Genomic DNA, 25,718 nt, shown 5'->3' with positions numbered 1-25,718 from the left:
GGCGTTTGTCTACTTTAGCCCTAACATACGACTTTTTACCGCGTTCGACTTGGTTTATGATTTCGAGCTTCACGGCAAAAGGCAAATTCTGCCGCTTCGCGCTAGCCATTATGGCGACACTGTGGGAGAAGGCCCACAAGGCACAAACACAATGAACGAGAAAAACAGCGAGGCAACTCGGACTTGCAGGATCTTGCATAACGAGGGCACAAGAGCCTCTGATTGCCTGTCTGAGCAAGCGCTGCGGGTAGGCCAGGATCATTTTTTGCAGGGGGTGTCGTTGACTTGTTCTATGCGGCGCGGTCATGGTAGGGAGAGAGGGTGGATGGAGCCGCATCACCGGGCTAAGCCACCTTTAATATATGTCGGCGGGTTTCCCCACTGCTGCAAGGGGAAGCCAACTTCTAGGGGCACTTTTGCACCGCTTGACGTTCCATATATTGGGAGTCGCTGCTGTTTTTGTTCTGTGTAAGCGTAATTTTTGCTACATATACTCATTGTGACTATACCGTGTTCAGAAATTGTTCGATGTAAATGGGTTCGACATTGTCGGGTTCGACTGTATTTCCGCCAACCCTATTGCGATAAGCATCTTCACAACCTATCTGCTACAGTGTACATGGCGTAGTACAACTGGAAGTGTACTGCCTGCTTTTAGTCCGGTAACCTAAACACGCATGTACCCTGCTGCAGGTAAGGCAAGAGCGTCATGTTTCGCTCTGGCAGCATCATACTCTGGTGTCACCTGCCAGCTCAATTTCATTTCGGTTTCCCCATCGCCATCTTAAAATGCACGTCTCTGGCCGCTCAGGCCTTACCAGCTCGATGTGGGTCAGCATCTTGTGCCACAACGATTCACACAACTCTTCCCTTACATAAATGTCAACTACAGCTGAATCTGCCAAAACTTTTAGTGACTTCGGGTTCCCAGTTAAATTTTCCCAGTTAGTATGTTTTTTCTCACATTTTCTACAGAACATATGAATGAGGTTCTACTGTAGGCAGTTATGTTCTAGTTGAGCAGAATGACTAGTTGGGCTTGTTGGTTGAACGTAGTGAAAGGCTACAGTGCGAGAACCGTCGGAGACTAAGAAGGCACACAATGTACACACACGCAGTGTGCCCAGTGTGTCGTATATGAGATACATATCTCATGTGGTAAAGTCTACATTAGGTAAATCGGCCAATGCACTAACAATCGACTTAAGGAACACCACAACAACATTAACAGCACTATTCAAGGTCATCCAGGCGTGCACTGTCGCGACTGTGGGTGCAAACCTGTCTTCGACAAATGCAAGATTGCCATATCTAGGAGAAAATCAAGCCTTACTAGAGAAATTATCGAGGCTGTCGCAATTTCACGTGCTGGAAGTAACTGTGTCAGTTGTCCCTTGATAGCTTTGTGTGAAAAATAGCTGACCTACCTTGCTTCAAATGCCAGGGTGCCATAGCAGTACAAGCAGGTTCTGTGCACATTTGTGATGTTCTTGTTTTCTTTTGCCAAGTGTTTGCTTTGAAACTAGCTGCGTACCGGCAAAATAAACATTTTTGTTGAAAGTCGGCGCTGTGTCTGTGTACTTTGTGCGCATCCTTTGTCTCCGTCGGTTCTCACACTGTAGCCTTCCATTATGTTCTAGCTTTGCTGTAATACTTTGATGACATTGTTTAATGTGTGTTAACATAGTCTAATATAGGCCACAATTCAATGTATCAGAATTCATTGTAAGTAGTCTTTACTACAATAAGTGGTCTTCACGTGGGACTGATGTGCAGCTAAAGAATATTTTTCTCAGACTTGTCACACTCTGCAACGGACAAAATTAGATTTCAGATATTTCGCATCTGCAAAAGTTTTCAACGACCACTTTCATTTTTTCGTTCCCAAGCTGCATGCCAAGTTTGACGCATTGAAGAAACAGCACGCCGAGGAGAAACGGAAGCTAGAAGAAGAGCGCAAACGGCTCGAGGACGAAATTCGTCAGCTCAATGACAAGAAAGCCCTGGTGCAGCAGGTGCAGAGCCACTCCTCTCACACGCTCACCCTGGGCAAAAGCAAGAAGAAGTGATGTCTGCTCCCACCAGGCTGGCACATCACACCACTCTGCTTGTCACCAAGGGAACCAAGGGTGCTTGACGAAACTCTGGGGTGTGCTCTTTGTTCTGCTCACCATCGTGTCAAGCAGAGGGTAAGTTATGGCTGCGGCTGTTGGCAGGTCCTGGTAATGTTGCCAAATGTCCTCGCGTGCTGTCTTTCTAGAGTGCGAAGTAACAACGCGGTTGGTGTGGCTCTTTTGTAAGTGCTGCTTCTTTGAAGTGAACCTCGGCACGTCCGTCTCATCCCGCATGTCGCATCAAAGAGAGGAGGAGGCATAGCTATGGCTCATGGCCGACTAATAGTCTTGTCAAAGTGTCCTCGCGTGCCGTCCTCTCTCTGGTGCAATGTTGTCAGTGCCCTGTCTTGTGAAAGCAACTTCTTTGATGAAATGGCATGTCTGTTCTTAGACAACATTAACAGGTTGAAAGGTCAGTGACGATGCAGTTTTTTCTAACTTACAATGGTGGAGAGTGAATGGTTTGGAAAGGTTCACATTGATAGTGATATTAGCTTACTGGTGCAGTGTAAGTGGTTCGCATTGGAAACAAGCAGCTTACAGTAAAGGCTGAACGAACCCAAATAATTTGTGTTCTTTTCTTTCTTGAAATGAGGGTAAGACCATACTTGTGAGCACCTTTTTTGTAAATGCGTAAACTGCTAGAGTTTTATTTAACTGGAACTGAGTAAATTCATGTTTTTCTATACATCATCACACAGATCCATGAGAGAGAGAATTCTTTTTAATTTTTTTCCTTTTGCAGAATGTACATATGTGCTCTTTCCTTTGTCATCTTATAGTGTATCAACACATGAAATGTGAATGCTGTGGCATCCATTGTTGGCCAAAGTTACAACTACGGCATGTGAACCTGTGGCCATATTCTTGATTGGTAGCTTCTGGGAACTACAACTTTCAGTGTGGTTTAGTTGGCTGTGCCAGCAGAAGTAGACCTTTAGAAAAGAATGGCGTATTTCTCCATCAGTTATTTTCATGTGGCGTAGTTGACATTGCGTCGCACAAAAGTGAAATTATCCCCGGAAGTGACCAAATGAGAGTATGATCCTTTCTGTGAAACATCACCACTTTAGAGCAGCTGAACCAGATTGGCACTAGTGCTGCTTTTCAGCTGGTCTAAGACAATGCAGGTTATGTGGCAGGCTGGATGTACTTTGTTTCAAATTTTCCTTTCTTTTTAGTCCAGTTGGAATGTGTCAACTTAAGCTTGGCGGGACGCACAAAATTGTAGGAACTTCAAAAGGCATGGTAAAATCTGAAGTGATGGTGAAAATAACCAGTGCCACATCAACAGAAGCTACTGTATGCTTCCTACGTACCTTTCATTGCTTTTTTTTTTTCTTTAAATAGTTTTTGTTGCTTGCACCTTGTCAATCGTGAGGTTGTCTCAGAAGGCGAGAACTTCCTCAGCACTAGCAGATGTAGCGAGGTGTTGCCTAAATGGCATATCTTGCACCTCTGCAGGTTGAACCTGCTAGTTATTCTTCTCAGAATATCTGAACTCATGTGGTTTGATAAGAGCTTAACCCATTCTCTTGTTTTAGCATTGAGAGTTCTTTATTCCATGTTCTCAAAGCTGTTTACTTGTGCTGATAAGCCCTCAGGTATGAGTGTACCGTGCTCTAGGCAAATGCAGCGTGCATCCAAGGGCTAACATACGCTGTAGCTTGCAGAAAAACCGATGCAAACATGGAGTGTTTTCAGATCAAATTGAATTTTATTTACAACTGCCATTTTTTTATTGTTAACTTGTATTGTTTCATGTTCTACTGTGTTGATCCCTAACATTGAAGCGAGTTTAGTAGTAGTGAAGTCGGGTATCGAATCTTTTACAGCACACTGTTCCACTTTGTAATGCCAGTGCTAGATGTGCACTATACTGGCTGCCTTGTACTTGCTGCTGTGGTAGGTGACACTCTACTTTTTAGCTGCTTAAGTTCCTCATCAGGTGGGGAGGTCTCTATGTTCTAGTAAATTATTATGGCTGTGTAGACTGCCTACTTATGAGTGGGCGGGGTGGCAACTGCTGCGGGAATTTAATGTAGCAGAAATTTGCCATTTTAGGTCCAAAGACTTGTTGCTTCATTTGTTGTATTGTTCTGCCGCAGGAGTTTTTCTTGTAGGTTTTACGTTAGGATAGTTTCCAGTAACAATTTTCTTTTATGCGGACAAGAGACGCACAGTGACTTACTTATGTTTATACTATTTATGTGGGTCCTTCACAAGGAGTATATCCAGGGGACTAATCAATCGTGTCCTTCGTGCACTTGGCCAGGGACAGTGGCATTCTGCTGCCAAACTGGCAGTCGCGGGTTCGCATTGTGGCTGAAGCAGCCACACTTCAGCGAGACAGAATACAGAGATATCGGCACACATTAAAGAGCCAGGTGGTTGAAATAAGAGAGTGAGTGCTCTTGACTTGAAAACGGAAAGGTTTGCTGGCAAAGGAGTACTCACCTACATGCTACTTTGCTAGGGAGGGGAAAAATGTAGATGGGAGGAATTAAAAGAATTGTGTGCCTAGTGACCTTCACTTGAGCCCTTCCCTCAATCATTAGAACTAAGATATCTTGAAAGGAATCTGCTGCCCCCTTTATGTGAAGATGTAGTAAGTGTTCCTTTGTGAGGATTGATTGATTGATTTTATTTTGCAGTACCCTCAGGGTATAAATACATTACATGAGGTAGGGGGCATACATAGAAGAAATAACAAAAAAAAGGAAATAACCACAGAGAGCAGGTTACACATTTAAAGTTAAAAGAAAGCAGGAAAAATAACCAATCATACAGTAGTTTTGCAGCAGGCTTGATAGCTAATTTTTAAAAGCACTAGGATCATTTATGTTCATTATGGAAACATTGTATTTCACCGTGCGAGTTTTAGACTTTGGCCATTTTGGCATATGATTTTAGTGTCTGACATGTTAGGTCTGTCTATGAAATTGGTGTTCTGGTATAGAACTGATTCTTGGCTTTGGATAACATAACGATTGCACTCAATCCATTTTGCGCTTTGTCCATGGTCCGAACGATGCTCTGCCTATGTTATCAGGATTGGCCAATCATGAACAGTGAATGATAAGAAAAGAATAGAATCAAGCAAAAGGAATTGCTAGATCATGCCCACCTTAACTCTCTCTTTACTTAAAAGAAATTCAGATTTTCACTGGTTTTGTGTTTTATTTTTATGTGAACTAGTAGTTGTTGCAACATATACTGTCATATATCAAGTCATAGCTTAATTGTTGTCACGCTGAATTAAGACAAAGCAGAAGTAATCAGTCAGTGTTTCGAAACATGTTTCGTAAAGCTTCAGAAGAGCACCGACAAAACCACTGACTTTTGATTTTTACTCACAAGCGTGGCGAACACAAAGTGTAGTCTTCAAGCTATACAGGGAATAGTGTGCCTTGTAGATACATTTTTATGTGAATGAATGGTTGGCAGCGTGTTGAAAACCCACAGTGAAATTGATCAACTTCCTATACCACAGTTCAGAAAGAGAAAGTCAAGGTGTTACACTTACTCTCTAAGTATCAGCGTGGTTGTTGTTACATAATGTTGGTTGCCTCTTTGTCTTGACGCAACAGCAGGGGTTCACATGTGGAAAAAGTGCTGGCAGCAAAATTACTGGGCCGATTGCGATGCGAGAAATAGGCATAGTTTGCTTCACCCTTGTGGTGCAGGGCATGTGGTGTGAGGTCAGTTGTGAAAATTCAACTGCATGGTTACGACAGTGAGCTCAGCATGGCTACAACCAAAACAGTGTTGGTTTGGTGTTCATACATTGAAGTTCTCAGCTGTACCCCTTCACTTTGACAGGTATGATTTGTATTGTGTGAAGCATTGGTATTGATGCGAGCTGAAAATGAATGACAAACTTTGCCTGTATTGTGTATGCTTAAGGTTGGCATAGAGGAAGAAAGAGCATTGTTCTATAGACTTTCCTGCAAGGCCAATTATCTGAAATGGCCAATTATCAAATATTTTCTACTTAACTGTTATACAACTGGCAATTACAAATGTTTCATGTTGCGCAGTTCAAAGTAAGCAGCATCCTTCTTTCGCTATGCACTTCTATTGTTGCCTGTGCTTCTTGCTACATTTAACTTAGTTCAGGGCATTTAGAATGGTATGTTTGCTACCAATCATGTGTGGCAATCCAAGAGCTCCACAAGCACACTGTGGGAAACATGTAAGCACAAAGGACAAAGTATGTCTGCTGCTTGCAGCAGCAGTGTGCTGTAAAAATGCACTTGCAGTGGGAAACTGCTGTAACAAACAGCTATGTGCTCATTGGTGAATACCTTTCATCAATTCTGGCTATCATTGTCATTGGCTGAGATGCCACGTCACAATGCCATCTTGATGGAGCAGAGCGGGCGAATCGGAACACCTGCTGCGGTATCGCACAGGGTGTTTCATGAGGGTAGAGGACGTTGCCGTGACACCACGTCGCCATTGCACTTCGACGGAGCAGATACAGCGACGCGGCACCGCGGGGCAAGACGACCTGTCGTCGGTGAGGCTTCTCGAGTGACATATGCATGAGAGTGCCGCCGTCTCGGTCTCAGAAGCTGGCGCCTGGTTTCTATCTTTCTCGCCCATACTGGGCTTAGCAGCCGTGTGGGCCTGCCGGCCTTGGTGGCAGTTGCCGCTTCCTCGGTTTCGTCACGCAGGACTTCAGTGGCATGCAGCGTCCTTGATTTCTCAGCAATATTGTCCAAGCGACTGCGGCTTACAGCCAACATGCTAATGTAGAAACTGTACAAAACAAAAAAAAGAAATAACCCACACCATTTAATCGCAAAACTCTATAACATACCTTGCAGCAAAACTCAAACTTTACTCACAGTGCAAAACTAGAAGGACCACTCAGTGGCGTTCAATAGGACATTAATGCTTTTGCATTCACAGCTCATAAGAAGGGCTTAGGCGTCCTCAGATTTTTTATTTCAGTGTTCGTTAATTGGCTAGTCTTGCCAAACAGGATCGCCTAAAAGGAATCGTGCACCTCTGCTCAGCATCATTTTTACATTGTGTAGTTGAGTGCATTGACAGAATAGTACATACTATCACTTGGGTATCATGCAGGATATTATGCCACACAAGGGTGAAAATATCCCAGAAAATGATTGATTGACCACCCGCTTTTCGTTGTGATCTGTGCTGAGTGGATTAAGGTACCTTGAATTGTAGTGAAGATGGGACGTGCACTTGCGTTGTCTTGTATTTCGCGTGTGGCCATACCAGTTAATCTAGGTAGTCCACTTAGTGCAGATTGCACTTATAAGCCTCGGGTAGACAGTTAGCTGATTGCACATGAAATGTGTATGTTTAGTGACTGTTGACCTTGCATACATTGTTGGTGGTTTTCACAGCTGCTTTGTTTGTGTGAAGCGGTATGAAGGCAGACAAGTTTACAGCTTGAATTGAAGCACACCTGTGTTTTCAGCATTGCATGCGAAAAATGATGTATGCTTTAAAGGAATCATGATTCAGGGGTCCTTTCTGCAGTTTCCGACATTTTCTTTCTGTGGTCGCTTAATCAATGCCTATATCACTCCTGGATATTGTCCAATTTGTTTTGTATTGTATTGCAAGTGATCGAAGTTTGCCCTTTGTAACATTAACAGGTGGTTCTAACAAATGGTAGTTGCTGAATATGTCATTGGTTCACAGTTTACAGTGACCTGATAGTTTTTCAGTGTTTTGCCAAGCTTGGGGCAAGGACGATGTACTGTTTAACATAGGTATTCCAGAAATGTGATGTAACAGAGGTAGAATTTTTTTCATGTCTCCTTTATAATACACTAAACTGCATGCTTGTATAAACTTTATCTGGAGATTGCTCACAAATTGTTTTCATCTCCCTTGACATTCCCTTACGGTGGTGTGTTGCTACCATGAGTGTGAGTGGTACTGATACGTATACTTTTGTACAAAACAAAAGGAAAACCTCCAGCTATATAACTTGAGATTTAAAAGCCTAAAATTCTGCTTGCATTTATCTTGCAGATCTTAAGTGTCCTTGGTCCTTGTGCTCTGTGTCATCCTGTGTGCTTCATACCTAGTCACTGTATAAACTGTGCTATTAAAGGAACTCTCAGAACATGGCTTTCTATCTGTTCAAGGCACTACTGTGCTAAATATTAGTGCATATCAATCAACTTGGGGCTATTGGCGGCGAGGAGTTACGGAGTCGCCATCTATCGGAAGCGCCTCGCTGGCGTAGTATGAGGGATCACGCGGCGCGCTCCTCATAGGTTTTGTTGTCAGCGCTCACTGAAAACACCACGCGCAAGCTCTCCCGGACATTTCTGTTAGTACTTTCGAAACGAGAGAAGTTTTTGCTGCCTAAATAATAATCTTGAGCAAACTGAAAGCACAGAACCGTTTAGACGCTATCTCTTTGCCGAATACGTACAGTGAATGCCACTGCGCGCGGTCGCCGCGATGGAGTTACCCGAACCGGCTTCTTGCGTGAAAGGTAGGTAAACACTGAGAGCGAACTATGTGAAATATGTTCTTATAGTGTTTGTATAACTAAATGGAGCGCAATAGAATGAAGCCTCAATGCAGCGATCGCACAGATTCGCAGCGACAGACTGCACGTCTGCATGCTTGTCCGTGCACTGTATCGCTTTCGCCGTGTGCGCGCTTTCGCACCGTGCCATGAGCTTTAGGCCGCAGAACATGAGCATTTGACAGTATACAAGCAACCATTGTTGCGTGGGCGCTATCAGAGCTGTTCAAAAATAATTTCATTGTAGAGATTTCGACGCCTACGGAGACTGTGATGTGCCGTCGCGACAATTCAATCTTTTTTTTTTTCTTCTAATTTTTTGGACGTTTCAATATATTTCTCGAGTTGCGTTGCACTGTATGTTTATCAGTGTTCTCAGCGTGTGATTTCCCACTGCCTCCTTTTTTATTTTTTGTAATCCAGTGCATTAATTAATAAATCAAGCATGACCATATGCCATGCTTTCTTTCTTTTATGTGCTTCTTACCGCTCCCTTTGCACTCCAATGAACTTGCAAGTATCTATAGCATCGACAAGTTCATAGACCAAACCGTCATGACATTAGTCGGGCAGCGGACTTGGGCGAGCGTCTCAGTGCGTGTTTGCCGAACATCACAGACATGGCGCCGTAGCAGAAATCTTCCTAGTGTCTGTGCTTGCTGCATACCCGAGTTGTAGCCGATGACTGTTTGCCGGCTTTATGTTTCGCGAGCCAAGCTTCACGCAGCTTCTTGTCCTGCGGCTACGTGTGAATAAGGCTGACACCGGTCTCCGTTGCGTATGTCCGGCACTGCGGCACCGAGCAGTAGCCTACCATGTTGCGCGTCTTCAAAGGCAGCCACTGTATGTTGTAGTGCTTTCAAGCATTGTAAAGGAGACACTCGAAGCGGGAAAATCTTGCCACTAAATGAGGACCGCAGTGTATGAGGGAATTTAAACTCTCGTTTTCAGCTCGCTTCGGTGCTCCCGAAGCAGCCAACGCAGCCTCTATGTCCACGTGATCCCTAATAGCACGTCACGCCGATGGTGGCGCCAGCTTTTCCAGTGGTGGAGCTTGAGGCCAATAGTAGACAAATTCTACGCAGAGTTTCGCTATGCTGTCGCAGAGCATACCATTAGTATAGTTGTCCTTAGCTGGCTGAAAAACTAAGAAGTGCATTGTGTGTGTAATATGAAAGACCTGCTTTCCCTTTAAAGGGACACTAAAGAGAAAAATGATTTTTTTCTGTATCAGCAAATCGCCCTTCCACAATACCAAAAGCACCACTCTTACTGTGAGAAGATGCTTGGTAAGCCAGAAAAAATCTAAAAGCACAAAAGACAGGTGGTGACGTTGCCTTGAAGTTCCCATACCAGCTCACCACGACATCAGATTTCGGCAACATCTACTAAGGCCCATTTAATTCTTTAGCCGTAAAGATAGACTACATTGCGCTCTAAAGCAGCCGAAAACTGAATATGGCAAGTTTTGTGAACATTTGCTGAGCTGGCACGGCACAAATACTTGAAAATAGTTTGAAATCCGCGACGTTGCCCTAATGTACCGGTGTGGGGGTTTTGGTGTGAAATTCCAAAAATGATACCTTGAGCTTCATTTTCTCATGTAATAATCGACAAATTGTAAAATTAATGACAACAGGGTTTTCAAAAAGTATTTTATCAAGTGTTCCTTGAAGATCAAACAGAGGGAAGTGATGACAAGTATTCTGCAATAGGAATTGGGTTGAGCAGGCACCTTCCATTTCCCCCTATAATGCAGTGGAAAAATCCACAATAGCACCGTCCTCAGCATTCCCCTCAATGCTCAATGTTCCCTTGTACCAAAATACAACAAGAAAGCACTGAGGACTAATTTTGTCATGGCACCGACAGGGCCACTTGCGCATGCAATCTGAACATGATGAAATCGGTCTATTGTGTCCATATGCACTGCATAAGGACACAATACTTTGCCAACAAATCATTTTGTGTATGACCAAACAAAACTTCGGCTTCAGCGATAAAATGACTGTGCGTGTAAATTCACAAATAGAAAAAAAAAATCAAATATGCGTCGCTCATTGAAGGGCATCTTTGCTACGATCCTAAACAGCGACGCCGTTCCCAAGTAGGTTAAAAAAAAAAAAGCTGGAGGGCCAGCCCCCGTAGTTTCTTACCAGAACAGGTAACGCTAGAGTTTGCCTATACTTCTACTCTGAAAGAGGGCCGCGACAGCTGAAACTTCTCACAGCTCACGTCTTTTTGGTCAGTTATTGCAAATGCTAGGGGTATGTGAAAATTAAACTCGGAAGTTATTGCCCAAAATGTTACGTTTGGATGCGTATTGATATCATGGTGTGCCATAAAATTTGAAAGAAGAAATAAAAACGTTTAGGCTTCCTTCTGAAACCAGTGACAGAAAGCAAGACGTCCAACGATATCTGTGCGGCTAAATTAAGCATCCTAAATAGCATGGAGAAGAAGGCACGTGCTTCGTATATTCCCCGCTATTTGCCTATGGTAAGATGGCGGCGGTTCGACTTCACTTTTGAAACGGCATCTCCACTCCAGCAATGCTTTTTTTTTTTTTTAACAGCTCTTCCATGGTGGCGTCGTTCCGCCATGTTGGAATAAGTTGGCGCCATAGGTAACGCGGCTATGCAGGGTCGTGTAGTGGCACTTGCAGCGTCACATCGCCTCACTGACCCGACAGCTCTTGCACTTACCTTGGCGAACGGGCTGAATCGACGTAACTGTGCAGGGTTATAGGTAGGTATCCATTCCAAAGACGTGTCCCCGGCGCCGTTTTTTGATTATCAGCTGTAGAGACTATAGCCGTCTGGCCTCCTATAGGCACACAAGCTGGATAATTTGATAGAATGAACACAGCTGCGCTTCCTATTTTATGATCGGAATCGCAGAGTGAAAAGGGAAGGAATAAGTGCACCGGTATACGGTATACCTATAGCCGGCAGGAAGTTTATTGACTAGGATTTGTTTGCGTCCACACGAGCCTGACTGACAAATTTCAGTCTTTTGTTCGTCGCGTTTATGTGCGTGAAGCCTAGATGTCGCGGTCAGAATTTACGGTTTATTGCGATTATGAAATGAAATACAGCGAAAGCATGGAGCAATTTATGCTGCGCAGTGAAACCAGAACGCCGATTCTGGCATTAGGGAGGCTCTCAAGGAACGCCTCTGCGGGATAGTTTAGACGTTGTGTCACGCCCCGCATCGCAGCGTCCGGTTTCACACAGCACAATATAATGTTGGGCGAAGTGTTCTCCGAGAGGTTACAGAAGTTGTACTACATAATGATGCGAAACCCCGATAATGTGTGCAAGAGAATGGCATATGCTTGCATGTCGCAAGGGCGTTACATATAGACTCGCCTTGCCCGCACCGTGCTATAGTAAACACCCACTGTATAACCACCACGCAGACAGTTCCACTTGGTGCGTATACGCACCGGCCGAACGAGTCAAAGGCGGTTGGCGTGCGCGGTCAACGCGTGCGTGCGCTTGTTTGAAATTGAGCGTAGGAATTTCTGCGCGTCAGTCGGTGTAGAGGGGCGGCTCGGTTGTCGATTCCTCCATCAGTTCCTTGACGGACGCGATCACGTCCGAATTAACCAGCCTCGCAGAAACCGCGTGTAGCGACTTGTCAACGACCGCGTCCTCGTCGCCCAAAAACTCCCGGTACGATGTGCCCCAGAAGTTGCTCTTCTCGACGCCGCAGCAGGACCTGTAGTGGTGCATGACCATGACGGACTCGGAGATGGCAACTTCTCTCGCACCTTTCGCGTGCTCCCAGACAAAGTGCACTCCGCCTGCGACCACTGCTGTCGCTCTGGCGGCGTACTTTGAGCGCTCGCGATGCTTCCAGACGTTGGCTTCGCGGAAGAACAGGATACGAGTTAGCATTGGCGGCTTCCGGCGGAGGTAAGCGGCGTTGTATGGGTACTCGTAGCAGAAAAACTGGTTCTTAACCAAAACGCTCCCCAAGGAGCTCTTGCCGACCGAGGTCTCGATTTCCAGTAGCGCGTCGGTCAGCCTGTTCCTCGTCTTGGAGACCAGAAACTCGTCGAAGTCAACGTTAAGGACGTACTCCGACGTCAGTCTGGAGCGGTAAAGACAGTCCTGGAGAGCCGCCATTTGACCGTACTCCAATACGGAATAGTTGTCCAACGGCAGGTTCCACCGGTGAAGCCGGATGTCTACCTTGCCGCGGTCTCGCAGGTGCGACAACAGGACTTCCACTTCCCGCGGCACCTTGCACATGTAGATGTTAAAATGCGCGACGCCCATGGACACGTAATAGGCTACAAACTCGGTGATCGAAGCAAGCGCGCTGTAAAGATTCACCATCGGACGAACGCAGACGGAGCAGAACCGCAGGGCACGCTGGCGGCGGTTGTGCACTTTGAACCACTGGGGCGTTGTCATGTTCCAGTTGGTGCCGAGGGCGACCCTCATGTTCGGCTGGTTCCTCACTTCGGAAGGGAATTTCACTGGGCACAGAAAGAACGCCGCCGCGTACGGAAGATCGTGGTGTTCGGGCAGGACCTTCAGGCTCGCCTCGGACACGAAAACGGCCGATCCGACGCTCAGCCAACACTGTACTGCCACCGTCTGCTGGACGGCGTCTCTCGGCACCACGCCGACGAGTCGCACCTGACAGTTGTGTGGCTCCGTGTCGTCCATGTACGCCGAGTAGACGTACGTGCGCGGAAAAACTCGGACCCACGCGTCGTCGTCCTCGTACACCGTCTCCTGGCCAGAGTCATTTTCGCGGAGCTTTCCGGCGAGCCGAGCGTCGAACGCTCGGATGGTGGCTGTGATGTTTCCGTGGTTTCGGTTTTGGCACGTGTACTGCGACTTGTTGGCTGCGATAAACGGAGAGGTACGTAAATTGCGCGGGTTCGCAATTAGAGAAACTTCAGCACTGCGGAGGCGCAATAAGCTCGGACCTATACCGGAATGCACATTCCTGTCCCTTCTCTCGTTATTTTTATCTTCTCTATGACTGCGGGGGACTGCAGGTGCCCACCGAAATGTGAGGAAGTTGCGATTCCCGCGGCCTTTTTCTTTCTTTCTTTTTTTTACCCTAACGAATGTAATAAACTATGCTACTACTACTATCCTGGCACGACAGCTATTGTGGTGAAGCTCTGGCGCTGGGATGGACCATGACATACTATAGTCGCTCGTATGTTGCACATCTCCTCCATTTGAAAAATGTGCTCGAATTTCCCGACGATTATGCCGACAACCAGATAAGGAACATAGACATTGCAATAATTCTGGGCGCGTTGACTGAACACTACGTCACAAGGTGCTGCTCCCGTCCATGCCTTCATTACGTCTGTGCTGTGCTAAATTAATAAACATCGCCAAGCACGGATAGACATGTTTCATATTGGTAAACTTGTGTGGCTATATTAGCGCGTATTGCATAGGTAAAGGGACCGGACAGATACACTGACCCTTCGGATTTCTGCGTCATCGCTGTTTTGAATAATTTACAACTTTTGAAAATTTGTGTTTGAAGAAAACGCCCTTTTTTTTTTTATCCGACATCAGTTCCGTCAGTGCATGTTCAGCAAATTGCCGACAAAGTGTAGAGCAAGTTGGCGAATCATCACCATCACCATAAGCATATTTAGGTCCATTGAACCCGAACGAGGATATCTTCCAGCGGTGACCAGTTACCTGTTCCTTGTCAGCCGTCACCATGCTACTACTGGAAATTTTCTGATTTCATCGTTTCATGCATTTAATGCTCTGCCACCCATATATATATATATATATATATATAATCCCCATTGTCATCTATTTGTGTTACTCAATCAGGTGATAGAAAAAATGTGCGGAATATAACGAACCTTTATATATAGCTTTCATTGATTACGAGAAGGCGTTTGATTCAGTCGAAAACTCAGCAGTCATGGAGGCATTGCGGAATCAGGGTGTAGATGAGCCGTATGTAAAAATACTGAAAGATATCTATAGCGGCTCCACAGCCACCGTAGTCCTCCATAAAGGAAGCAACAAAATCCCAATAAAGAAAGGCGTCAGGCAGGGAGATACGATCTCTCCAATGCTATTCACAGCGTGTTTACAGGAGGTTTTCAGAGACCTGGATTGGGAAGAAGTGGGGATAAGAGTTAATGGAGAATACCTTAGTAACTTGCGATTCGCTGATGATATTGCCTTGCTTAGTAACTCAGGGGACCAACTGCAATGCATGCTCACTGACCTGGAGAGGCAAAGCCGAGGGGTGGGTATAAAAATTAATCTGCAGAAAACTAAAGTAATGTTTAACAGTCTCGGAAGAGAACAGCAGTTTCCGATAGGTAGTGAGGCACTGGAAGTGGTAAGGGAATACATCTACTTAGGACAGGTAGTGACTGCGGATCCGGATGATGAGATTGAAATAATCAGAAGAATAAGAATGGGCTGGGGTGCGTTTGGCAGGCATTCTCGGATCATGAACAGCAGGTTGCAATTATCCCTCAAGAGAAAAGTTTATAACAGCTGTGTCTTACCAGTACTCGCGTACGGGGCAGAAACCTGGAGGCTTACGAAAAAGGTTCTGCTTAAATTGAGGACGACGCAACGAGCTATGGAAAGAAGAATGATATGTGTAACGTTAAGGGACAAGAAAAGAGCAGATTGGGTGAGGGAACAAACGCGAGTTAATGATATCTTGGTTGAAATCAAGAAAAAGAAATGGGCATGGGCAGGAGACTTAATGAGGAGGGAAGATAACCGATGGTCATTAAGAGTTACGGAATGGATTCCAAGGGAAGGGAAGCGTAGCAGAGGGCGGCAGAAAGTTAGGTGGGCGGATGAGATTAAGAAGTTTGCAGGGACAACATGGCCACAATTAGTACATGACCCGGGTAGTTGGAGAAGTATGGGAGAGGCCTTTGCCCTGCAGTGGGCGTAACCAGGCTGATGATTATGATGATGATGATGATGATGATATAGGAGACCGTTGGTTACCTGTTCTGAAAAGTATCTAGGCCGAAGTTTTATTACAATGATTGACGGTACTTCCCTTATCTACTGGCGTAAACATGTTAGCAATGAATAACGTTCAGTAAATTCGTTATTTTTCTTGCATTACCTTTGAAGACGCGTGCAGCAACGCAGCGTGACCAATAAGGTTTGTGCGCGTTGTTTGTTCTGCTGTAGTTCCTACGAAATAAAGTTTGACTATTCTAACAAAACCAAAATGCAGTTGTATATAGGTCCGGTTAGATAGCAGCTTATTCTTGTTTCTTTTCTTTAATTTGAACTAATTTTTAAAATTATAATTTCTATAAAGCCTGTTAAAGCGTCACTGCGTGGTGTGGTCATTATCTCCGATTGTTTATTATTTACCCCTTCTTTCTGCGAAAGTTGTCTTGAAGGGGTGTCGGATCACCTCAGATTTGCGCGTATACGAAATTCATAAGCGACGCATGCACAAATATGCAGAGCTCCCACGAAAAGTGCCGCGCTGCTTAAGACAGAAAAATACATGCTTAATAATGTAGGAAAGAGCCCCCAAGTTCAGCGCCGTTCTTCAATTTCCAATTTTTAATGCATATCTACGCAGTCGTTGTCGTTCACTATATTCTCCTAGCTAACCACTCCTTGTTAAGCCATACCCTCCCCGGTAATCTTAAGGTCACTAACAATAAAAGGCGGGTTATAGTCTGGTTTTACCTTTTTACATTGCCAGGGTTTGTATGATTTCCGCCAGAGCCCCCATATACAGGGTGATCATGTTTAAGTTTCATGGAATTTTTTTAAGTCGCCTGTGGCAGATAGCATACTTCTTGCCCTTGAGCTGGATTACTCAAAGAGGCGGACATTACTAGCACGAGGAATGGAAACACATGTTCAACTAATTAACAAAAAATTCACTGACTTCTTAACTAATTACGACACATACTGCAACCTACGAATCGTAACCAATAGGCTTGCAAGACATATCCACTTGAAATTAATTTCCAGGATGGCGCCAGTTGCGAGATATTATTTCCCAAAGTGGTGGGACGAAATAGATGGGCGTTCTCAGTTACTTTTGTGCTTCGACGCATAAAAGAGCGTTTTGTATAAAAGAAATTAAGTTGTACAACAGTGCATTTTTGAGGCGAGTTTGATGGCGAATATCTCCAAATTGGCGTCATTCAGGAAATTTAGTCTAAGTGGATACGCCTCGCAAGCTCGCTAGCTACAGCTCGTAAATTGCAATATGTGCCGTAAAAGTAATTAATTCGGAAGATAATTTGTGCTATTTTGTTAATTAGTTGAATACATGCTTCGATTTTTCGTGGAAGTAACGTTGGCCTCTCTGAAAATTCCAACTCATGGACTAGAATCATGTGATCTGCAACAGGCTACTTAAAAAAAATGTAAAAGTTAAAATATGATCACCCTTTATAGTATATTTTTCTACCGAAGTATGTCGATCTATACAATTATAGCAAATATAAAACATGAGGAATGCAGTGTTCCTTTCCGTGTTACTTTGTTGTAACCAGGTTTGTCCGTATGTTATACCTGGGTTGTTAATGCAATAGGGGCCATTCAATAGAGCGTTGCATCCGGGCTTGCGTGTGCACACGACGCAACATGCACACCAAGCAGCCCGAAAATCTCTTTGCAATCTATCGTATACGGCCCTATTTTCTCTGTCACGGCTAATTAAGTGAGGCAATGCGAATAGTCGCCTAAACTTTCTATAGAGTTTAATGACGTCCAAACAGGTTCTTTACTGCAGCCATCACGTCACTGCTCAGTAAAATTGTTGATAAATTTTAAGACGCCGGTTGCATGTGTTTAACGACCGCGCAACGTCAAACCTTTCTATGCTTGTTTTTTTACGAGTACGGTAATTTCACGCCCACTGAAAAAAAAAATGGCGGCCATCGTGCATCACATTAATGAAAAGGGCCTCAAAAATTTCAGGAAGACAACGTAATCTTGAATAAACACGTGAATAAACACGTATAAACACCGTTACGCGCTCATGTGAATGAATAGTAACCAAACAAGAAAAAAAACGACAGGTGTTCAATGGACAAGAGTGTTGCTGAAAAAAAAAAAGCTGGACATTCACTGTGTACTCACCGGAAGAAAGCAGGCAAAGTTATTGAAAACCCAAAACCGAGTACGCTGAACCGTACATATATATAAGCAAATCATTTCGCAATCCTTTCTCTCTCGCTGCAGACAAACTTGAGAGTAGTAACAGAAAGAAAAGGAATAAACACTCAACAAAACTGCCCTCAATCCCAGAAAAGCACACGTGATTGACAAATAGTCAACGCAAACAGTATAGGGACAAACCATTTAAACGCTGTTCCCATCTCACCTTCTAGCACGTATATATAGTATACTTCGAACACTGTCCCACTATCTGTGTAGGCAACTTGTGTTGCGCGGAGCCCGACTTACCTTTGCCCCTGAGCAAATGAAGAAGGAAGTACGCTGCCGGCGCAAGAGACAGGGCCGCTGTCAGTAGTGCGAGCCTTTTGATGGCTCGGTTGGCGCATCTTGCTTTCCTGCAACGAAGTACTTTGACATAAAGAGTTAACCGTTTCTTGCTTGTTACGGTCTCGGGCTCAATGTGCTCGGAATACCGTATAAACGCTGATTTAAGCAGCATTAGCTTGTTCTTTTTCATATCGCGCAGTCTTAGCCAGCAACAGGCAGAGGGTTTAAATTCGATGATCGACTCTTATTTCCGTGCTCGTTCTTTTTTAAGATACAATGATCCAAGGCCAGTGAGCACTGAAAATAGTTGGCTGCTTAAGTTCGCGTCAATGCGGCAAACATAAAGTGAAGCGACGCTGAAATGTGCCTGGTTGAACGAACAGCTGCATGATCTGTGCGCACAATGGTGTACTGTCAAGGCTCTGCCGGAACAGTGAAATATCACTTGCACACAGACACGCGCGTACACAGACACTCACATTAAGTTAATCAACTTTACAAGTCCTAAATTTTCGGAACAACTCTCGTGCTCAGGAAAGTTTAGTGCTCTATGAAACGTTTCATTAAGCACTTCCCAAGTTTCAGCTTATTGTGCAATAATTTCCTCCGCTTTATAAAATAAACCTGCCAGCTCTATCGAAAAAAAAAAAAAAAGAAATCGCGGGAATACATGTTTGAGCCGGATCCCAATGCCCTCAATCGTACCGCGTATGAACCAAGAGCACGTTTAAGCTATAGTTCACTACCGCTGATACCGCAACCAATATCTGGAATTTCGCAGCGAACGCCCGAGTCGCTTTCAGCCAGTATGCATGACCTACCAGCGAAGCGAAGAGAATTGGACACAGCAATTGCAGAGAACGTTCTCCGACGTCTCCATGGGCGTTGAAACTTCGGCGATGTGCGTATAAGTGGATGTAGTAGGTCAACGCGGCTGGTCTCGTAGTCACCAGCGCAGCGTCACCTCGGTAATGATAGCGCGGGTGTCTGTTTTCTGCCCCAGCTGGCGTTTAGTTTCAAGGCGCGTTTATAGTCCGACGTTATCTGCACGCGGGCCCAGCGTCCCTCGACGCCGGGCGCGTCGGAGTGCGTTGGCAGCGTCCGGTTACGTTGGCTGGGCCAGTGCGCCGAACCAGCTATCTTTTTTTTTCTTTTTACCTACACTGGCTACACGAGTGTAGCTATAGTGTACAGGAAGTCACCAATCTTCTCACTTGGTGCAGAAAAGTCTACCTCCGCCCACCTACACGAAGCTGCTTTTTATAGCTGTAGTGTAGCATGAAAACTACATTTTCTGCACTGCGGTTTCGATGAGTGTAAGCCTCAGACGACAAACAAGCAGGCTGGCGTTGCAAAATACATGGCGCCATTTTGTCTGTGACTGTCGGCGCTGATGTAGCGACGATTGTGAATATTCGCTGCAAGGACGTTAGTGAAGTGCTGGTGGGACCATGAGTCACAGAGGAAGGTGAGCGAATCCTCCAAGAAGATAAAATTATCTTACTTACGGACGGTGCGGGCTGATACAGACTCCGCCGCCATATTATACGCATATAGAAGTTGTCTTCGTTCACTGTGCATTCGCGATGTATTTCGCTGCAGTTTGTGTAGATTTGTTGATGAAAGGGAACTCGTACATTGGCGTTTAGTTTAAGGCGAGGACATGTACGCAGCCAGTAAGTGCGAAGTGAGCCGAAGTACGGAGTCAGGCACTTTTCGTCTGCTGGTGCAGAAGGCAACGCGCTGTCTGCTTTGATTGGCTACAGCCCAGCGAGCCAGGTGCAGCACACGACGTCATAGCATCTGCCCGGCACTACACTCGCCTTCACGAACCTGCACCAAGTGTAGGCAAAAAAAAAAAAAAGCCCTATTGTAGAGGATCCAATTTCGCCCCCAGCACCGTGAACGTCTGCCCAACGAGCGGTTTATGTTTGCAGCGCCGGCCTCCTCGGCGCGGAAGGCGCGTATACAATAAATGATCAGTTTTACCGCCGCTCAGCTGCTCCGGCGGTAGCACTTAAAAGTTCGCTCTCTTCTCTGTGCGCGCGTCTGTCTATAGCGGACACATTGCGCGCTCCTATAGCCTGGTGAACCGCACGTAGCAAGCACACGCTATGGAAGACGAAACGAGTACTACAGCGTCCAACAACGACGCCCCGGCTCCTCAGCCCCAGCCAGCAGTGACAGCCGACATCCCTGCCCCCAGCGCAGCCACGGGCGCCATTCCCAATGCCCAGGTGCGGCTGCCGCCGTTTTGGCCGAAGAATCCCGCCGTGTGGTTCACGCAAGCCCTCTTCGATTTACGGCGTATCACATAGCAACGCGTCATGTACCTGCACGTCGTCTCAGCACTTTCCTCCGAGGTGGCTGATAAGTTCGACGACATCGTGAGAGCTCCACATCCGGCCGCACCCTACGACCATTTCAAGGCCACAGTGCTCACACGCAAAACCGTGTCGGAGAGAAGCCGCTTGCAGCAACTCCTCAACGCGGAAGGACTTAGCGATCGTCGACCGTCGCAGCTATTACATCGGATGCGACAGCTACTCGGCGACCGTACCGAAGACTCCGAGAGTCCGCAATTGCGTGAGCTATTTCTGCAACGCTTGCCTCAGACACTTGTCGTGGTTTTGCCAGCTGCGGATGATATGCCTCTTGACAAACTGGCAGAGCTCGCGGACCGTGTCAACGACTACTCCGGCGCAAGCTCCGCGGTGTCCTCGACCACTGTCACATCAGACCTCGAGGCCCGGCAATCTCGCCTCGAGGAGAAAATTGACCGGCTGATGGACACCATGGAAGCAATGCAGATGGACACGCCTCGTCGCTCTCGACTGGTTAGGGGTGGCTCACGATCGCGTTCCCGTATCCGCCCAAGGCACACTTCCGACGGCTGCTGCTGGTACCACACCAGGTTCGACGTCAGCGCTGCCAAATGTCGGCAGCCTTGTCACTGGCAGAGAAAGATGGAAGCGAGTTACTAATGGCGGCGCGTGACTCAACCGCTACGCGAAGCCGCCTCTTCTACATCACATACAGGATCGCAGGACGTCGCTTTCTAGTGGACACAGGTGCAGAGGTGAGCGTCATTCCGGCCTCCCGCCTCGACCGACAAAGTTGTCCGAGTACTGCGCCTTTGCAAGCTGTGAATACATCCACAATCGCAACATATGGCCAACGCTCGCTCACCATTGACTTCGGTCTGCGTCGCACATTTTGGTGGATTTTCATCCTCGCTGTTACGATCGGCCTGCAGGGGTACTGCTCTGCAAACCTATCTGAGCCCGCTGCAGTAGTTTCGATCGTTTTGCTGGGGTGGCGTCCTTCAGGGAAGCGGCGACGACAGAAAAGTTAACCGACCATGCACTTTTTTTGGAGAACTGGAGACCACAGCAATGTTAATCCACCATGCGCCTCCTTCGGAGAGTCGGCGACGGCAGCAGGGCTGGCCACGTATGGCGGACCGTGTATTGTTTGTTGATTTGCCGTGGCCTTCGTGGTCTATTTGCAGCAAGAGAGCTTCTTGGAAAAGGGTGTTCTGCGGTACGTTTTCCTCGGGCCCCAGGATTTGTCACAGCCTGCCGACACACGTGGCGACTACCAGAGAAGTCAGCTCTGGAATTAAGAGGCGCCGGTTGGGGTCAAGCGTGACAATCTGGTTACGAAGACCCACTCAACTCGGTGGATTCTGGGAATCCAAAGTGCGTGTGTGAGTGTGTGAGCCCTCCCCCTCAAAGGCGGGTCGACTACGCCCCAACAACTGTGGACGGTCCGACTGGACAGCACTTTTCCCTCCCCTAGTGATCTGGGAAGACAGAGGCTTTTTAAGCAGCAGTTTGTCGGCTGCTAGGAGTGTGCTTGGTGCTTGGTGCTTGGAGCTCGTGTGTTGGGTGCTTCGTCTTGCGTGCTCCATTTGGGAGTCATGCTAGACTGTTGAAATGTATCTCGTTTTTTAATGTAAATACTGTAAATAAATCCTGTACTTCTAGTTCTCGATGAGAGCAAGTTCCTCCCTACAACCACGTCCCAAGCGTGAGTGAGTTTGACGACGGCATGGACCAGCTACCACATAGTTCATGCCCGACTACAAACCTAACAACTGGATGCCAGCGGTGGGATCGTCCTACAACTCTTACATCGCTCACGTGCACTTCGCCACACTAGGTGCGGACTTTCTTACCCATTTCGGTTTGAACGTGAATCACCGCTCCCGTCAACTTGTGGACAGTACGACCAGCCTCTCCGTGCAAGGTATCCTCGCACCTCTGTCCGCCTCTACGCAAGCACCTCCGCATTCGCAAACATCAGAATTTGCCTCGATCCTCAAGGAATTTCCTGAACTTACCAAACCTAGCAACCTGGAACTTCCGGTGCGACACACCGTGACGCACCACATCGTTACCACAGGTCCTCCAGTGTCGTGCAAGCCACGACGCCTTGCTGGAGACCGCCTCGCCACAACTCGCAGAAAATTTGACCACATGCTTCAGTTAGGCATCATGCGCCCTTCGTCAAGCAGCTGGTCATCTGCCCTGCACATGGTGTCCAACCGTGACCCCGGAGATTGGCGCCCTTGTGGAGACTACCGTGCGTTGAATGCTCGCACCGCCCCCGACCGGTACCGGCTTCCGCACATTCACGACTTTGCTACCACTCTTGCTGGAACAACCATATTTAGCGAGATTGCCCCAGTCAAGGCATATCATCAAATTCCTGCGGAACCAGTGGAGATACCGAATACTGCCATCACGACACCTTTTGGCCTATTCGAGTACGTCCGCATGCCTTTCGGGTTACGGAATGCAGACCAAACTTTTCAACGCTTCATCAATGAAGCCACATGTGGTCTGCACTTCGTTGTCGCCTATCTTGGTGATCAGCTGGGGGCAAGTTCTTAGCAGAGCAGCACGCTGACCATCTGCGGTTGCTGTTTTCACGACTCCAGGAACATGGCTTGACTACAAACACAGCCAAGTGTGTCTTTGGTGTTGACGTCGAATTTCTCGGACACCTTGTCATACTTAAGGGAATCAAGCCATTGGACGGGAAGGTTCAAGCTATGCGGGATTTTCCACGCCCAACGTCGCTTCGCAAGCTCCGCGACGGTGGAACTTCAGAATTTCCTACCTAATATAGCTTGCATCATTCTACCTCTGACCGACATGCTGAAGCCTCCAAAGGCACCGTCTGCAATCTTGGAGTGGACATCCGAAGCAGATGCCGCCTTCCAAGAAGCCAAAAACGTCCTGGCACACGCCACCCTCCTAGTGCATCGCCTAACCGACGCGCCCATGCGGCTCATCACCGACGCCTCCTCCAGTGTCGTTGGTGCAGTTCTGCAACAATTCCAGCAGAATTTGTGGTCTCCACTCGGTTTCTTTTCGCAGACGATGAACTACATACACTTTTCAAGAGAAAAGTGTATAATAGCTGTGTCTTACCAGTACTCACCTACGGGGCAGAAACCTGGAGGCTTACGAAAAGGGTTCTACTCAAATTGAGGACGACGCAACGAGCTATGGAAAGAAGAATGATAGGTGTAACGTTAAGGGATAAGAAAAGAGCAGATTGGGTGAGGGAACAAACGCGAGTTAATGACATCTTAGTTGAAATCAAGAAAAAGAAATGGGCATTGGCAGGACATGTAATGAGGAGGGAAGATAACCGATGGTCACTAAGGGTTGCGGACTGGATCCCAAGGGAAGGAAGCGTAGCAGGGGGCGGCAAAAAGTTAGGTGGGCGGATGAGATTAAGAAGTTTGCAGGGACGGCATGGCCGCAATTAGTACATGACCGGGGTTGTTGGAGAAGTATGGGAGAGGCCTTTGCCCTGCAGTGGGCGTAACCAGGCTGATGATGATGATGATGATGAAGCCAGCAGAAACTCGATACAGCACTTTCGACCTCGAACTCCTGGCTGTGTATACCTTGTCATTCGCCACCTCCTCGAAAGTTCCGTGTTCCACGTACTCACGGATCACAAGCCACTGACATTCGCTTTCCGTGGAAACCACAGCACGTACACGTCCCGACAAATTCGGCAGCTGCATTTCATCCCCGAATTCACGGTCGACCTCCAATACATCGAAGGACCCGTTAATGCGGCTGCCGACGCCCTGTCACGTGTCGACGCGTTTTCCACTGCTGCTGTTGATTTCGTGATCATAGCAGAGGCACAACATTTTGACAACGAGCTGCGTGACCTGCGTGCAGGGTCCACATCTCTAGTTTTCTGAGGTACCACTTCTGTTCTCCTCCGGTACGATCGTCTGCGACATGTCGACAGGCTGTACCCGTCCATCTGTGCCTTCCTCGCACCGTCGTCAACTGTTTGATAAGCTACACGACTCGAGCCATCCTGTTGTTCGTGCCACTCAACGCCTCATCACCTCCCGTTATGTGTGGCCCGGCATCAACGCAGAAGTCCGCCGCTGGGCTCGAGAATATCAGCGCTACCAACGTGCAAAAACGACCCGCCACAGTCACCACTGCAACCCTTCCGGCCGCCTGACTCTCGCTTTGGCCACGTTCACATCGACATTGTCGGTTTGCTGCCTTCATCACGTGGTAAACGTTACATCCTCACCTGCGTTGACCGTATACGCGCGCTGGCCTGAAGCGTTTCCCGTACACGATATTACGGCGTCCACCGTGGCGTCCGTTTTCGTAGCCGGTCGGATACCTCGTTTCGGCTGCCCCAGCGTTGTAACAACCGACCGCGGACGACAGCTTGAAAGTGAGCTCTTCGGAGCGTTAACAAGCATCCTCGGCATCCGCCACATCCACACAACTGCATACCATCCGTCAGCGAATGGAATGATGGAAAGGCTTCACCGCCAGTTGAAAGCCGCATTCATCGCCCGCGACGCTCGAGAGAGAGAGAGAGAGAAAGAGAAAGAGAGAGAGAGAAAACGTTATTTATCCCATCTTAAAGAGGAAGGGGCTGCGAGAAGGAGGCGAGGGAGGTTATCCTATTCGCGGTAGGTCTCCTCTGCCACCTCAGCCCACCTTAGGATAGCTTCCTGAAGTTCAGGGTTGTAGCTGCGCTTGGCAGCCTCCCACAGCTCCCTACTACTTAAAGCTCTACAAAGGTTAGGGGCACAGGAGTGGTTCTCGCATTGCCACATAGTGTGGTTAATGTCCACTCTGCTAGCAGGACAAAACTTGCAGGCTGAAATAGGGCATATTCCCGGGTGAATTTTGTGACGTAAGGCAGGAGGTAGAAAAGTGCGAGTCTGTAGTTTACGCCATAATACCTCCTGAATGCGTGACGACCGAATCATTAAAGGAGGGAGGTTTAGGCGACCTAGGCGGTAATGCCCGCAAATGTCATGGTATGTAAGTAATCTGTGTTTGGAGGTGAACGCTGGAGGGAGATTATTGGCGTCTGAACCGTCCCCTAGTCTAGCCGAACTTCATGGGTCAACGACCTGCCGCTAGTTCAACTAGGCATTCGGTCGGCTATAAAAGAGGACCTTGGGCGGGCTGCCGAAATGGTCTACGGGACGACTCTACGTCTACCCGGTGAATTCTTCGCACAACCTAGAGCTCCCAGCCTCTCACCTCTTGCCCACGTTGAGCAACTTTGGTCGCTCTTTGAGCGCTTGCG

General features: G+C 47.1%; 2 protein-coding genes across 2 annotated transcripts in view; one reads left to right on the top strand and one right to left on the bottom strand.

Moving 5' to 3' along the window:
• Positions 1–9,115, top strand: part of Septin2 (septin 2) — a 43,646-nt gene extending 34,531 nt beyond the window's left edge. Inside the window, exon 11 of the mRNA XM_050182996.3 lies at positions 1,890–9,115. Within this exon, the coding sequence (XP_050038953.1) occupies positions 1,890–2,069 (180 nt within the window). The 3' untranslated portion in view covers positions 2,070–9,115. The remainder of the gene's footprint in view (positions 1–1,889) is intronic.
• Positions 9,116–11,571: 2,456 nt separating this feature from the next.
• On the bottom strand, positions 11,572–20,462 carry LOC126536126 (uncharacterized). Its single transcript, XM_050182988.3, has 3 exons — positions 18,932–20,462; positions 18,072–18,178; positions 11,572–13,504 (listed from the first exon to the last, which is right to left on the bottom strand). Exons 1-3 carry the CDS (start codon positions 18,988–18,990, stop codon positions 12,174–12,176), a joined length of 1,497 nt encoding a protein of 498 aa, XP_050038945.1. The 5' UTR covers positions 18,991–20,462; the 3' UTR covers positions 11,572–12,173.
• Between the last annotated feature and the right edge of the window lie 5,256 nt (positions 20,463–25,718).

Source organism: Dermacentor andersoni, chromosome 4 (assembly GCF_023375885.2).
Source record: "Dermacentor andersoni chromosome 4, qqDerAnde1_hic_scaffold, whole genome shotgun sequence".
Taxonomy (NCBI): domain Eukaryota; kingdom Metazoa; phylum Arthropoda; class Arachnida; order Ixodida; family Ixodidae; genus Dermacentor; species Dermacentor andersoni.
This window is presented reverse-complemented; position numbering and strand designations above follow the sequence as displayed.